The sequence below is a fragment of the Macadamia integrifolia genome, chromosome 4 (genome assembly GCF_013358625.1).
Source record: "Macadamia integrifolia cultivar HAES 741 chromosome 4, SCU_Mint_v3, whole genome shotgun sequence".
Classification (NCBI taxonomy): Eukaryota; Viridiplantae; Streptophyta; class Magnoliopsida; order Proteales; family Proteaceae; genus Macadamia; species Macadamia integrifolia.
Window position 1 is genome coordinate 14224252 of NC_056560.1, and position 16396 is coordinate 14240647.

The following is a 16396-nucleotide window of genomic DNA, read 5'->3' on the forward strand; positions in this document are numbered from 1 at the left end:
TAGTTTCCTTTTTAGTTGGGCTTGATTTGAGTTATATTTGTTTCCTTAGGAGTCAAGTTATTAATTGAGTCAAGTCATTAGTAGTTAGTTTCCTTTTTCAACTAGTTTCTAATTTCAGTTTTTAGTAACTATTGTATTAGGAGAATATTTGGTTTCCTTTTCGAGGAACCTTCTATTTTGTAATTCCCTCCCCCATTAACATTATAAATAAAGAAGAGGAGGCTCCTAAAAGCCTAGAATGATTTTATGAATGAAAAAAGGCTATGTTGTTGTTTGCTCTTATGAGTGTGCTTTGTGTGTGATTAAAGTGATGGACTGGTGTTTGATTTGGTGACTCTTTGCGGCGTGAAGCCCAAGAGGTTCCTTTCAAGTGTTCTTTTTCTTCTTCTTATTCTCAAGTTTGTTTGCAAGGCCCTTCGATTCAGTTTTGGGACTGGTTCGGTTGTCAAATCCATTCCTATATTACATTGTCGTGCACATTTTCCGAGTACACACGTGAAATGACAGGATTTACCCTCATTGGAAACAAAGTGTGTTTCACTAAAAGGAAAAAAAAAATAAGGTTTCAACTTCTTTTTTTTTTGATGAATAAATCATTCATTACCAAGAGAAAGAATATACAAGGGAAAGGGGAAGAGAGAGGGAAAAGGGGGGGAAGAGAGAAACAAACACCCAAAGGCTCAAAAAGGATTACATCCGGGAGACCCTACAACTCGGGGGACCTATCAATGGGGGGGCGCTACAATGGGGGATATGAGGAAGCAGGGCAGTCCCCAGGAGACAACAATAAGCCTGTTCCTTGTGGAATCCCTAACGAGCATGTGCCTGATAGTACCAATTTTGGAGCTGACCTCAAAGTAGATGGAATTCCAAATCATTTCATAGGAACGGGAGTTGGTAGTCCATCTCCGGAGGTTTCGCTTCATCCAAATGTGGTTGATAGTTGCTGCAAAAGTGAGTTTCCCTATAGTGTTGTACAAGGTAGAGCCACCGAAAGTCATATTTATCCATATCCACTCTCTAGACAAGGGAAGAGTGGCCCTAAGGGGATGGCCAAATGGATCTGAGGGCCTTCTTCCAGATTGAAGCGAAGAAGGGGCAAGAGAAAAAGAGGTGATTGACATCCTCGGGGCTATTCCAGTAGAGGCAGCAGGATGGGGAGGCCTGGATGTGCTTGTGGATAAGGAAAGATTGGGTGGAAAGGCAATCAATGAGGGCACGCCAGACAGTGAAACTATGGCGGGGAGTGTGGCCTTTGAACCAAATGATTTTGTGCCAAGGGACAATTGGAGATTTTGTACGAATGAATTCCCAAGCAGAGGCCAAGGTAAAAGAGCCCGTGGAGGAGGGCTTCCAAAGGATCCTATCATCTCTACCACGGTGCCCAGGGGGGATGGGAGGAAGGGCAGACCACGGTGACCACGGCCTTTCAACTTCTTATTCCCCAACCTTGGTCACAATAAGATTTTTCCCTTCTATTTGGCCTTTTTTTTTTTGTTGGACATGAACTAGAAGGACATTTGAACATGATTGAGGTAACAAAATGTTGTAGTAGCACTTCCTTGGACTGGGCCGAACCTGTTTGAGAGCCTTGACCGAGAACCGGGTCCCTCCCCCACCCCCCAAGTCTTACGATATGATTGCTTTTTTATTTTATTCCCTCACCAGCACTATTATCCCTTTTGCAACCTTTGTTATATTTAATAATAGGGTTTCAACCCTGGATCGCATCACAAATCCACCTGTGTGATGGGTGTGGAGTCCTCCATGGGAGCCAAGAGACCAATGATCAAGATACCATCCCTATTTGGAGAAAACAACATCCTGAATTTTGAAATAGATGTTGTTTCTTAACTTTTTGTATTGCATTTCAGTAAAATATGTGCTCCCATGTTATTCTTTATATATTTTGTATTGGTTTTCCACAAATCCTGTATAATATTATACGGCAAAACAAATGGAGCCCTAGGGAGTTTTCTTTTCTCCCAAAGTAATTTTCTTTTGAAATGAATGTTGTTTCTTGGCTTTTTGTATTGCATTTCAGTAAAATAAGTGCTCCAATGTTAATCTTTCTAATTTGTATTGGTTTTCCACAAATCCTGTATAATATTATACGGCAAAAAAAATGGAGCCCTAGGGAATTTTCTTTTCTCCAAAAGTAATTTGACAGCAATATTGGCACATTCCAGCCTCTTATATCAGGTTCTTTTCTTTCCAGACACATTCCAAGCGCATAAAAAATTTCCCTTGGTTGCACGGGGAAAAATCTCTCAAAAGATATCTCCAGAAGCAGATGGCTGTGGGGTTTTGTCCAATGAAGTCATAGCCAGTGACATGAATGGAGCAGCAGATGTGTTTGGGACTGGGCTGAAAAATGAAGTTGGTGAATACAATTGCTTTTTGAATGTAATCATACAGGTGCCACTTTCACGATGCTCTGAAAGCTAGCACTTTCTTCCTTCAACTAAAAAATTAGACGTATATTATCTTTTACTTCTGCTTCTATTGCCTGAAGTGGTGGGTTTTTTCTTTGACCATGCAGTCTTTGTGGCATTTAAGACGATTCCGAGATGAATTCTTGAGGGGATCAACATCAGTTCATGTTCATGTTGGAGATCCTTGTGTTGTCTGTGCGCTGTATGATATTTTTACTGCCTTGAGCATGGCATCTTCGGATATGAGAAGGGAAGCTGTTGCTCCAACTTGTTTAAGGATTGCTTTAAGCAACTTGTATCCTGATAGCAACTTCTTCCAAGAGGTAAATACGCAAGATTGCCTTGCTATTTCTTTTAGTATATTTAATTTTGTGTTTTATTCTGTTTCTTCAGCATTGCTTAAAATTCAGAAATGTTGGAACTGGACGTTGAGCAATTATGTTAATCTCTAATTCAGATAGTTCTGATAAAATGTATGATCATTTCACAGGCACAAATGAATGATGCTTCTGAAGTATTGGCTGTAATCTTTGATTGCCTTCATCAGTCATTTACTTCTAATTCAGGAGTTTCTGATTCGGATTCAGAAGAAAGCAATTGCCTGGGCTCTTGGGATTGTAGTAGCAGCGCTTGTATAGCGCATAGTCTCTTTGGAATGAATATATTTGAACGAATGAATTGCTACAGTTGCGGTGTGGAATCCAGACATCTAAAATATACCTCATTTTTTCATAATATTAATGCCAGTGCACTCCGAACAATGAAGGCATGTCACATGTTAAAATTCTTTTTATACTATGAAGTTTAATGTTTTCAAATACTGTACAGAAATTTTACTTTGGGAAGTTGCTAACGTTCCTGAAAAAGTTAATCAAGTTCTTTTAAGCCTACTAAGAGTTAGTATGCCTTCTGTCTGCAGATGATGTGTTCAGATAGCTCCTTTGATGAGCTTTTGAAGCTTGTAGAGATGCATCACCAGCTAGCTTGTGACCCAGAGGTAGGAGGCTGTGGAAAACTCAACTACATCCATCATATTCTTTCAAGTGCTCCTCATGTGTTCACAACAGGTAATAGTCAAATTAGTACTCTTTTTTTTCCTCTCTCTCTCTCTCTCTGATACTTCATGCATGGCGCTTTATTTGTTGGAAAACCGTTATTCATCCCCCAGCTTTCATTTTGCAGTTCTGGGTTGGCAGAATACTTGCGAGAGTGCAGATGACATATCTGCAACATTAGCAGCCCTTACCAATGAGCTAGATATTGGCATCTTATATCGTGGTTTGGATCCAGGGAACAGACATTGCTTGGTTTCAGTGGTGAGTGGATGCTTAAATTATTTACTGTCATTCAGATGGCACACTTACAATTCTGCTTGTGCTCTGTTACCATATGATAAAAGCTACCTTTCTTCTTGCATTGATTTGTCTTAGCAAACACATTTTTTCTGCAAAAGGTTTAAAATCTTGCCGTAGCAGCTCAAACCTCTGCTCAGGAAATGGAAGTTTTAACCAGCCCTGGCTTGGTGAACTACCATTCATTCAGATCATGATTTTTGTTGACCTGCAGGTGCACAGGTGGGTACGTCCAGGGTCAGTTGTTTTGACCAACATGCAGCACTTGATCAATCTCTTAAAAAAAAAAAAAAAAGCAAAATCCTCCCCCACCCCACGCCCCCCCCCAAAAAAAAAAAAAAAGTCTCAGGTTTTTGCGAAGTAGATTTTGTTTTTAGGTTCATTGCCTGTGGCAAGCTATAAAATTTAGCTAGAATTCCGCTGGTATGACTGGGACTTCTAGTTAGGTAAATTGAAACTCTGGTGGTCTCAATTGTATGTTTTATCCTTGGGTGGTTCAACAAACTGGTGCCACTTAGGGTGCAACATGGACTTGGCTTGATCAGGGCAATCCCTAATTTGCAGTGAGGCTGGACTGGATTAGGGTTCAGGCCTTTGTTTGGTCTTTCCAGGCTGAAACAGGCCTTGCCTGTTACAAAATGGATATATGAGAATATAGGTTACATGCATAAACTTCTGATTGGGTACATATGATTGTGTGTCTGTGTGTGTTAAATATGGCTGGCCAGTAAATTTGGACTCCCTGGGTTGTACAAGCTTGATTCAGCTGGGCTATGGGTCGGAAACCAAAACCTGGCTGCCTGAGGTCGACTGAACAGGGGCTACAGCTAGTCTGGGCTTGGGTTGGGACCGACACAGCCCCAAGTTGCAACCCCTGGTGCCAGTTTAGTATCCTTTCATTTTACTTGGATGTAGGAGCCATTTCTGAGGGAAAGAAATCTTTCATTGGGCAACAATTTACTTTATTGCTTTGGTGTCTGATTCTCTTCATGTAATTTGTAGGTTTGCTATTATGGGCAACATTATCACTGCTTTGCCTACAGTTATGAGCATGAAAGATGGATTATGTATGACGACAAAACTGTAAAGGTAATATTCACTAGGTTACCATGTTCCATTCCACTAGTACTCCTTTCTCTGGTTCATTTCGTCAATTTAATTTATGTAGGTTATTGGTGGCTGGGATGATGTTCTTACCGTGTGCGAAAGAGGGCACTTGCAACCTCAAGTTCTTTTCTTTGAAGCTGTAGATTAGCTTCTTATTTGGAGATTCTCTCAGTATACTCCCTGAAGGATGAAGGGTGGTGCTTCAAGTCTAGTAAGGCTTGGCAGTCATGCTGTGTCTATAATGGCACATAAACGTCATAATTGATCCCGCAATTCAGGAAGCTCTGGGATTAGAATTATTATTTGTAAAGCAATTGAAGTTTCGAAGATGGCACAAGATTTTGTTAGGATGACTTGCCCTGTTGGAGAAATACTATATATTTAAAGAGGTTTTGATTCAAAAATGAGGAAAGCAGATCAAAGGACGGCAGTAAACTCAATTCCAATTGGAAAGCTGAGTATGTGGACATTGGATTTTTCTGGGTTTTTTTATTTTTCAATAAGGTTGGCTTGATCGCGGAATGACCAGTAGCAAGTGTTGCAGTTGAAGGATGCAATGGAGGAGTTCATGGAGCTAACTTCTTTGTTGCAATGATAAAGTGACTGCTCGATAGTTGGAAGCATACATCATAGTTTTACACAGAGAGAAGACCAGTTCTGATGTTATTTTTCTGTTGCAAGTTGAAAAGAAGTTGTGCATAGAAAATATGACGGCCCACTTGGGTCCCAGTCTGTAGACTGATAGTTTACAGTGATTACATGCGTTTAATGAAAGAAAAAGAAAACATTCTGTGTTTGCTCTGCTCTTATTTCTCTCAGCCATCTGCATTATTTACATTTGAACCATCATTTTATGTTTTTTTATTTTTTTGGGTGTGTGCGTGGGCTGAAAGCCACTTTATGTTTCTAATAATAAAAACAGAAAGAGAGAGAGCGCTGTGTCAATCTTTCTCACAAAATATTATGTAACATCCCATCTTGCTGCACAGAGAAGCTTTCTTTCTGTTTTATTTTTCCCCCACCCTCTAGTAGTCTGGTGCATGGTTTGAGGAATTGGATTGATATCGGCCTTGATAAATCCCGATTCTTGATTGCTACTGATAAAGGGTAAAGCAGTAAAAGAAATATTTTTTTAATTGAACCCCAAATGTACCCCTAGGAAGAGAGAATCTCCTCCTTACTAATGACGTGACCATGTGATAGGATTCTTGCCTCATTATTATCTCCCCGCCCTTCCATGTACAGAGCCAAAAATACTCTTACCCATGCTAAGAGCCTTCATTTTCTTGCAGCTTAAGTGCTTAACATGGCTTTGACTTAATTGTCTCTTTGAACTTTGAAGTGTATTTGTTCAGTCTTGAACTACTTGCCTGTTGTGGTGAGAACAGTTCCTACTTTCATAGAGAGAGAGCTTCTTCCCTCTTCTTCAGGCTTTCTCAAGTTTGGCTTCAATTAACATTGGTTATTGATCAGGAATGAAAATTAAAGGTTTCATATCTCTAAGGTGAGGAGATTTTCTCTTCGCCAAGGGTGATAGAGAAATTTAGTCCATAGATTTATCATACTATTTAAAAAAAGAAAAAAATCTCTTTAAAAAAAGACTCACATGAGACTTTTTTAATTATCTTCTCTTTAACAAAATGAATAAAAAATGTTGGGTCATGTTCAGAGAACCTTTTGCTTTACCGATTTCGATTTGAGTGGCTTGAAGTAAGTTGAAATCCTAGAAATTGGAACGGGAAAGAAACAAAGATTTTCATTTCAAAATTTTATCCGTAGATTTTAATACAATATGTAAGTTTCATCGATTTTCCGTTAATTTACTAATTAAAAGAAGAGAAAATTATTATTAAAAAAAAATTCCTGGCCGTTTCATAAGAGGGAATTGAAAATCAGGCATAATTAAAACCGGTGTTGGCCAATTCCAGTTTCCAATTCTAATCAGCTGAGTCTGATCCAATTTCTGAAACCACGAGTATAGCATACGACATGTTAGCATGGCCGGGTTACAGGAGAGGAATCGGAGGCACACATGCTGCAAAGTGAAGACACTATGCGGTAATGGTTGTTCAAATGAAAGATTTCCTGTTTTTCGAAAAACTTTGTTATTCTTTCCTGTATTGGAGGCACACATGGTGGAAGATGTGGCACCTGTTACTCTTTTTTAACGTCTCCTTCAAATTCTAAGCCATTTTGAACACGCCATATTCCAAACAAAGCTTGTTTTACCATTCTCGTTTTAACTAACTATGCTCCAGACTAAAAATATTTCAATTTTACATCAAAAATAGTTGTACAAGTCTCATTATTCATATATCCCATCTTCAGTATAAGATTGAGATTTACAAACATTAATGATGGAGAATACTGGTGTAACAATACTCTTGGCAACACTAAAAGAGATCCTTACTACCTTTAATATACCAATTCAATGAGTTTGAGACATGCGAATGTATTCTGCTCTCTTTCAACAAGCCGCGAAGCCGAGAATATGTAAGCTCTTTTTTTTTTATATACACACAGATGATGTCTAGGCCTCTAGGGTATGCTCATGTAATAGTGGGGTACTTCATGGCCTCGGCAAATCTATTGCAGCTGGTGCAAAAGCAAGAGGTAAGCTTGTTAAGTAGATTTACAAAATGAAACCCAAATATCTAAGCAGCCAAATAGAAACCAACAAAACAATCAATGTCAACACAAAAATCGCAATAGGATATACAAGCAGTTGCAGTTATGAGATGGGTTCAAATCCTCTGCGGTGAATGATAAGTGATAGTGGAATCCAACGACTAGGACGGCCTTGACATGCACCCCAACCGATGGATCTTCACTGCCGCTCAGTGCATCACCGAGAGAATATTTATGCCTATGAGATGCTATCTTTTGTAGTTGGGCAAAACTGGTTAATTTTTTAAAGCTCCTCCTCCTCCTCTAGTTTAGTTACAACTTTCAAGATTCTCTGCTTGCTATCCTTTAACACTAATGATTATTCTGTGTATTATTTGTATTTGTATCAGCTTCATATGCCATATTTGAATCTTAGACATTTATATCTTTCACTATTACAAACAAAGAAATGGAGTAATGCTTGGTTATGCAAACCCAGTTCCTCATATCCTATTTACCTAAAGAGGAGACAAGAGACAGAGATACCAAAGAATACAAGAAGTTGAGAAATAAACCACAGGATCCAACATACAAGAAAGAATCAGAAATTTCCAAATAATCATTAACATTATCCCTTTCCACATCTAACTTCCCTCATCTGCACAAAGCCTATCAACTTTAGTCAGATTTTTGTGTGCCATTCCCAGAAATAGTGTCATAATGAACCGAAACTGTCGCTGGGGTAGGGTAGGGTACACTAGTACCTCTCTGTCTCTCACATAAATGACCACACTTCATTCCAAAATTTTCAATGCTATCTCAACATAATGAGCCATGGGACCCATATTGTTACTATCTCTCCTTGGACAGAAGTGGTCCTCCAACCAAACCAATCCATCTCCTACCCTCTCATTGATTCGATATCCCACTCTTCCAAAGTAATGAAAATATTCCGGGCCAACCAAAATATTATAAAGAAAGAAAATCCACAATTTTTTTATAATATAATATAGGGAAAATGTTGGGTATGCCACCGATATCAAGTATGCTAGCACCCATTGTGTCTTTCTCTCTCTCTTCCCTTTTTCTGAAATGACCCCCATATCCTTCCTGAATAATACTCCATCATGTATTCCTATTGGTGTTATCAGCTAGCATACTTGATATCGGCGGCATACCTATCCCTCTCCCAATATAAACTAAAACGACATTTTATCCGCCATAGAGACATTTAAGAAGTTGAAAATTTAGGTTGAATACCATTATTATTATTTTTCTGAAGAACTAACTCAAAATAAAAAAAGAGTATCTCTTTATGATTGTTCAGGGAAGCCTACTAGAATCTGAAGTCATATATTCATTAAATTCTCCTTCAATCCAAAATAACCAATCGAAACTAGGTCCGTCCTTGGTGCCCTTTGGATTCCCCTATCTGATGTATACAGTCCAGTTCAACTAAAAATCTCAGTTCTAGGTAACAATAGTGACCTATCAAAACTTTAATCTTATTAATTGTCTGCACTAATGGCAGACTTAAGAACATCCAAACCAAACAAAATAACAAGTAAACCAACCATCTCTGAAGCTCATAAGATCACAAGGAAAAGGTAAAGACTGTGTGAAGTGTGCAGCAATAATAAAATTGAAACTTAATGGAGGTAGGGATTAAGGAGAGGCTAACCTTTTGAAGAGGCTGGAACCACAACCACATGCATAGTTGTATTATTGGGCGGAAGATGCAAGCGAAGAGGGTAAAGTTTATCATTCAAGATATTGCGTGAACAGACGGTGATACCTTGAAGCCCTGTCTCTTTCTCCAACCTCTGTGTCAGTTCTTGCACACTAGTCCCCTTAAAAATTAAACTGGGACTCTCATTCTCATCATCAATATCACCATATTCATCAGCGATGTCGTAATAGATTGTCCGGCCATCAGGCTTCGGCGGTGAAGAGACGAAAGAATCACTCGACTGCCGCCCCCAATTAAAAACCACAGAATTAGATTCGGCAATTTACAGAAAGATCTAAAAGTTCAATTTAATGAAATACATAAATCAGAAATAAATACAAACCTGTGTCTTTGATAATCTGGGAGAAGCTGGTTCAGAATGGTGATTTCTTTTAACCACTGGGGGTGGTGGAGTTGGAGCAACGACTGGGGGTCTCCCTTCCTTTCGGTTAACCACTGGTGGGGATGGACGAACTGGCGAATCGACTCTAATCTCGACGATATCCACGTCCCAGAGGATCCAATCCCTGGTGGCACTTACATGCGGGGTATCGTGAGTGATGGAGTTTCGCCAGGGGGGGAGACCTCCATTTGCACGCAGGAAGTTGCCATGGCGAGTCTTGAGCCTTGCCTGGAAGCCTTCCCTGAGAGGCTCCCACTCCACAGAGGAATCCAACTTGCTAGGCAGAGTCTGAAGGACCTTGTGACCTGTCATACCGAGAAGGAAGGGAACGTTGGATGCGGTGAGGTATTTGCCGTAGCAGCTCTTGAGACGGATGAAGTTTGGGTCATCGAGGAACTCAACAATCCACCTGGCATTCCTTGATGAGCCGTTCCGTTCTTGACACACAGATTCCTCGTCCTCATCCGCGAGCAGATATTTATCGTGATGGCCCCGTAGCCGGACGGCCTTTGCATTATAGAAGAGTTCCATTCCACTCTGATATTAATCAATCAAAAACCAAAGAATAAGATTCCACAATTTACAGATAATGAACTCCCAATCAATTCCAGTATTTAAGGGATTTCTAAAGCCTTTTGTTGAAAGAAAGGAAACTACGAGGTTGCGTAGATAGGTAGCTACCAGGGAGGTGAGGGACCGAGGGAGGGAGGGACGAAGGAAGGCCTCCAGATTTGACTGAGAGATCCACCCTGCAACCGCAGAGCCCGAGGCGTCTCTGTAATAAGATACTGAAGTCCAAAAGAGTTAAAGGGATAACGGTGTGATCCACCTTGCCTCATGGGTGTCGTGTGGGCGGTCCACTCTGGAACTCTTGGCAGAGTAGCCGCAGATGCCACGTCACCTCGCCTAGTGTCTCAATGGGTCGGGGCTGCCCACTTGGACTTTTTTTTTTTATTTGGTAATATGCCCACTTGGACTTGGACCTTGGCTCTAAGCATGCCCTGTGATGGTTCTCTTTATCTGTTCCACGTGTCAATAACGAGGAGAAGAGTAAACTAAAACGCTTTCCTTCAAACCCGTGTGGAGAACATGATAAACTCGTCACACAAAAGGATATCATCCCACACTCCCAGTGGGACCCACGAAATTGTCATCATCTTAGAATATAATGGAACCTTCTCCAGGCCGATAAAAGGGATAAGTCAACAAATTTCAGCCTTTCAATATGTTATCGTGGAAGCCGCGGGTTTGCACAGAGAGAGAGAGAGAGAGAGAGAGAGAGAGAGAGAGAGAGAGAGAGAGGTTGTACGCACACGAATTAGGATTTAGGACTGACGAAACATTTTCCAATTACCATTGTATACGAAATATGATTGCCCGATACCTCTTACAGGGACAACTGGATCCGAATCTATTACTACAATAGAACCTGCAATATGAAATCAAGCCTCAATATGGTTGAGATGATTGACCCTAATAATTTCCCTCCTAGTCCCTTTCTCTCCTCTCCTTTCCTCTCTTCTTGATTTAATATATATATATATATATATATATTTTTTTTTAAGTGGTTGAAGACTTGCGAGTTGGACCATTATTCCTATTGGTTTATTGTGGTCAAATGGGGCTGGCGATTAGGGATTAATATTGCCATGGGTTTGTTTTAATTATTTGGAAGCTTTATTACAATGATTGCCACCCTTTTTTATCCTGCTAAAAGAGTTGTTTGATGTGTCTTTAGTCCGTGTTGCTTTTCCCCCTTCAATCATGTTCTATATGGTTAATAATTTTTATTGGAGCACTTTCAAAAGGAAAACACTTTGAGAATGAAGCTGACATGTAATAATAATAGGAAAAGGTTATCTCAACCTATTTAGCATAATTTTGGGTTCAAATTGTCTATAATGAGTGGTGAATAATGAAGTGCAGTGAACATTCAGCAACTAAAAACATCTGAACACATGTTCTAAGAGGCTTTCAGCCAACCGTTGTCCATAGCACTAGTGCAATGGCTGCAGACAATTTTCATGCCATAATCTTACATCAGATGAGTTTATTTGGTTTTTTGATTGAAAGATAGTTCTACTCAAGTCCCAATAAATGCTAATTTCGTATGTTTTAAAAAATGATGAAGAAGATTCAGACACACTTTTCTATGATAATAATAATGTGTTAATAATTAGCATTTTTTTATAGATACTATTCATTTCAATTTGTGTACAATTTGATTGATTTGTGAAAACAAGTATAAAGTTTTTAAAAATAATCATCTTAATTCTTACTCTTGTGTTTTCAAGGAGAATGAGTAATTCTAGAATTAATTTCAAGCTATTTCTACTTTTATAATTTGATATATTCTTCTTTTTTTTGTCGAATTTTGAAATTAGATAATCGGAGAATCCAAATTTATCAACTACGAAAATGATAGAAGTAGAAGGAAATTTTTTTTTTCTCTTCCCCTTTATCAATAATCAATGGACTGGTCCTGCTTGATGCTCTACTTCGCCATCTGCAACTGTAAGTGCAGATGACCAGCCCCCCTTGAACGTTCATGGCGCCTTAATTACCTCTAACCTCATAAAGTAGTAAAATAATTGATATTTGAGTTAGGGATTTTTGCTTTGCAAACTTAAAAAATGGTAATATTATCTATAACCAAGATTCAGGTTCATTGAATTCAGTAATCCAATTAAGAAGGAAGCCCCAGAATTTAGATAGAAAGAGAAAGAAAGATGGAACGAGAACCAACCTGGTAGGTGAAAGATTCCTTATGTGGGTAGTCACAGTAGTCCTTCTCCGAGCCTGTGAGAGAAAGCCTGGGAGACTTTTTAAAAGAGAAATTGGGAGGTTTCACCAAGGACGAAAATGAAAACTTGGGTGATTTGTTCGACGTAATCGACATCGGCGAATTGGGTTCGGAGTATTCAATCCCAAACTCTTCCGACGCCGAAGAAATGCTCGATATCTGAGATTGGTAATCGGCGATAGAATCAGCTTGAGGATTCTCCACCACTTCCACATCCCACAAAACCCAGTCTTGTGTGGTCTTGACCTCAGGGATGTCGTGGGTAATGGAGTTCCTCCAAGGCGGAGTTCCACCGTTTGCCCTCAAGTATGTGCCTCCCCATGACCTGAGCTTCACCTGATGAAAACCCTCATTTTGCGCTTCCCACTCTATCGAAGAGTCCCACTTGGAGGAAGGCATGGACTGAGTTACCTTCTTCCCTGTCATGCCAAGAAGAAAGGGAATTTCAGAAGCGGTGAGGAAGCGACCATGGCAACTCTTGAGGCGCACCACGTTATTCTTCCCTTCCACTAATTCCACCGTCCACCTCGCGTTTTTCGACGATCCGTTTCGACTTTGACGAACCTTTTCTCCATCGTCGTCGGCAAGAAGGTACTTTTTCAGGTGGCTTCGGAGTATCACAGTCCTCCCTTTCTCAAACATTTCCTTCTTGATGAACTCCGCACCTAAATCTGAATATCGTTTGGATTTCTTTGAAGATCGAAATGAGAATTTAATAAGAACAGAGTCGGTGAAAATTTATGGAAACAAAAATCGAGTTTCGCGCTCTCTCTCTCGTAAGTCCAACCTGATCAGATCTTATTTTAAAGAAACTTTAAAACACCCTTTTATAATCGTGGAAGAAAGGGTTTTGTGACTTTCGTCTAGAAGAAGTGGAGAACTTCCAAGAAGCGGCAGGTAAAGAGAAAAACCAGAACAGATAACAAGAACCAAGAAAGCCAATAGGGGACGAAATTTCGGCGGTACCAGCCCTGGTCAGAAGTGTGAACGAGATTCTTGACCGTCGTTAGGATTTGGTCCTTTTGCCCAATTTTGCCCGATGTCTACACCTGTGGTTACTATCGTGGGGCCAATGGCGTGGGAACGTCGAACGATTATACCGATCCAGTTCAGATCCTGTACGGGCTGGCCAGCCACGTAGCGTAGGCACATAAGATTGCGTTGCGTGTATGTGTGTGTTAATTTGTGGGACCTAAGTCATTACAGATAGAAGATTCCCACTATGCTAAGAGTAGATATTGCCACCAATGAGATAATGGGATATGGAATCATTTAGAGGTGTTTAATCATCATCCAAAGACACGGTGTCACTATGTAAGAAAAGGCTTATCTAGTGCACAAAGCTTTCACAGTTATAAAGTCTAACGACAGTCATAATGTGTGCAGTGTGTATTAGTGCATGAGATTTCTACCATTGTAGTGTAGGTCATTGAGGATCCAATGACTAGGAGAACTCGGCATGCATCCCAACTGTTGAATTTTCATTGTCAATCACTATTTCATCGCAGAGGATTTTTATGTCACTTTACAATGTTAAAGAATGCCCACTCAAGCATTGTGGAATTTCTTTTCCCTACATTATATAGGTTTAGAACTTTCCTGGTTAATGATAATGGGTGAGTGTGGACATGGTCAACGTATTGTTGATAGGGGTAATAGAAAACTCCAAGAAATGAAGGACAAGTGGGGCCTTTTTGCTGATGAGTCATGATGTTTGTTGTTATACATCGTTTTCAATACGCAATTAGTCATACGCAAATTAAAAAGCTCTTCCACTGGATCGCATGTTCTACGCTATTTCTATCAAACTTTTATTTCATGTGTTTTCGCAAGGAAGGATTGGGAATAGTCATCCATTATCCAAGAGGAGGGGAAGAAATGTTCGATACTTAATTTTATATTAAAAATAAGGAAGAGTGATTAGATCCACACACGGTGCAGGTTATATTGGTGTTTCACATATGGGATTTCTTGTCACTTCAATCCTAAGATTACTCTCTAATCCTAAGACTTACATCCAATGGAAACTAGCAAAACAGAACATTTAATGAGGAGAGAGAATGATGCCAAATTATTAATAAAAGAGAGAGAAGCACATATTGATAGCGTGTACTTTTTTCTCCCCAAAATTGATTATTCCTACTAAATCCAAAGTTTTTGTGGGATCAATGGGACATGGAGATACAAGTGGGGAGGGATACTACGTGTGGAATTGAAGCTCAAATCTAAGAGTGTAGGGGTAGCTAAGCGCCTATTTTGCTAGCCCATTCCAACTGCACTAGATAATTGTCCTCATATGATACCTTAACGGTACCACATTCGTATTCTAGTGGTTAATTATTATTTTTTTGTTATATTATTAGTATTTGTTAGTCAAGGTTTAATGGTATAGGATTAAGATATAAAGAATTACTCTAAATTCTAATCTCAGTACGTAGTTGAATTTAAATATGAAAGAACCCAAATGAAGATTACAAAAAAGTTACTAATTTTCAAACAATAATATATCAACCCAAATCTACATTTATATTGATTCAACCCGAATAAAACATTATATTCTTACCAATTTAACTAATATTGTACCTATTTCTTGGAAAGTTTTCAGGTATTTAGTACGGGTATGATAACTCAAATAAGGTACTGTGTCATTTTGGATTTTTTTTTCCCCTCTATAATATAGGTATAATTATAGAGTACAAGATTAGAGAAAGCATATTCAATGTAGTTTTGTAGATCTCATTTTATTCTTGACTTAATCAATCTCATTTTTATTGCAGACCAATTAAAATAAGATTTTTTTTTTTTTTTTTTTTTTATAAATATGATGTGATTATCATAACTTTTACTGATCACATGTAATTAACTATTTTGCTTCATGAATATAATCTTCGTGGGTGTTTTTGTGTATACATTTTGAGTTTTTGATATTTAATTGGAAGGGTTTTCAGAAGTTATGGTGTTTACTATTTTTATTATTTTTAAAAGATAAAAAAAAAAAATGGTGTGATGAGAAAGGATAGGAAACACCTTAGGTCCAAAGACAATTTCCTTTTAAATAATTAGGACACGGGAATGTGGTGGCCCTCTTTGCACGTTTTTTTTTTTCATGGTAATTGTCCTCTTTGTATGAGTTACCTATTGGAAAGCATAGGTTACAAGAATATGTGAAGGGATTTTGAGTTATCAATGAGTTCATATCTCATGTTTAGAAAGAGGGAAAAAAAATCTTCTCATGCAAGTATGCAACCAATGTACCGGACTCCTTTTCACTTGTTGTTTTATTTATTTTTTTATTTTCTCTCTCCTAACCATAAGGGCCTTATGTGAATGATATCTCCCCCTTCCCTCCACCTTCCTTGCATGGTAATTAAACATTCTTTCTTAAATAAACAGAAAAAAAAAAAAAAAAAAAGAGTAGTCTAAAAGGCATATCTGCATCTGCGAGGCCTTTACATAATTCAAAGGATATATGCAGATTTTTTTTGAATTCCAATGTAACAGTTTGAAATACCTCAAAAGTCTCATAGATTAAGGTTTCTTTCATATAAGTGATGTGACGATGTGATTAGAATCTTCTTACATCATTAACTTCCACTCCTATACTAAATAAGTTGAAACTACACTATTTATGTTAACCCGATGGTACTGATGGCTATTGTGCAGGGATTTTATCTTTCACTGTAGGTGAAGAGAAACTCAGTCATTGTCTTAATATTCTTCTTTTTAAACCATAAACTTCAATTATCATGCTTTTTGTTTGCTAAAAAATAATATCTATTGCATAGGACCATGTAAAAATGGGGTTATGGTGAAGAATTTTGCATACGTTACATGATGTCATTTAGAAAAGGATTCTCTTATTGACATCCTATATGCTGGTAAATAATTTGTAACTTTGATTCTGATCTTTCAGTGTGTGTATTATATAAATATATATATATATATATATATTTTTTTTTT

The 16396-nt window shown here is 38.6% G+C and overlaps 2 protein-coding genes across 6 annotated transcripts in view; one reads left to right on the forward strand and one right to left on the reverse strand.

Moving 5' to 3' along the window:
- Positions 1 to 16396, forward strand: part of LOC122076477 — a 41116-nt gene that overhangs the window by 15350 nt on the left and 9370 nt on the right. For 3 of the 5 annotated variants that reach the window (XM_042641778.1, XM_042641779.1, XM_042641780.1), the window contains exons 8-14: positions 2219 to 2418; positions 2543 to 2758; positions 2926 to 3201; positions 3355 to 3502; positions 3618 to 3751; positions 4790 to 4876; positions 4956 to 5690. The exons of 1 other annotated variant lie outside the window; for it this stretch is intronic. In XM_042641778.1, coding sequence (XP_042497712.1) covers positions 2219 to 2418; positions 2543 to 2758; positions 2926 to 3201; positions 3355 to 3502; positions 3618 to 3751; positions 4790 to 4876; positions 4956 to 5042 — 1148 coding nt within the window. In that variant the 3' untranslated portion in view covers positions 5043 to 5690. Of the gene's footprint in view, positions 1 to 2218; positions 2419 to 2542; positions 2759 to 2925; positions 3202 to 3354; positions 3503 to 3617; positions 3752 to 4789; positions 4877 to 4955; positions 5691 to 16396 lie in introns of those variants that run through there. One more of the 5 variants, XM_042641781.1, reaches the window with a different exon arrangement.
- On the reverse strand, positions 7102 to 13427 carry LOC122076480. Its single transcript, XM_042641785.1, has 4 exons — positions 12380 to 13427; positions 9574 to 10170; positions 9183 to 9471; positions 7102 to 7489 (listed from the first exon to the last, which is right to left on the reverse strand). Exons 1-4 carry the CDS (start codon positions 13076 to 13078, stop codon positions 7464 to 7466), a joined length of 1611 nt encoding a protein of 536 aa, XP_042497719.1. The 5' UTR covers positions 13079 to 13427; the 3' UTR covers positions 7102 to 7463.

Bases quoted from the DNA above. Each gene is read 5' to 3' on its own strand.
- LOC122076480 (XM_042641785.1), bottom strand. From the start codon at position 13,078: ATGTTTGAGAAAGGGAGGACTGTGATACTCCGAAGCCACCTGAAAAAG. The intron at 10,171-12,379 runs GTTGGTTCTCGT...GATTAATATCAG, and splicing joins AGGAATCTTTCACCTACCAG to AGTGGAATGGAACTCTTCTA. The intron at 7,490-9,182 runs GTTAGCCTCTCC...CTTTTGCACCAG, and splicing joins GGTTCCAGCCTCTTCAAAAG to CTGCAATAGATTTGCCGAGG.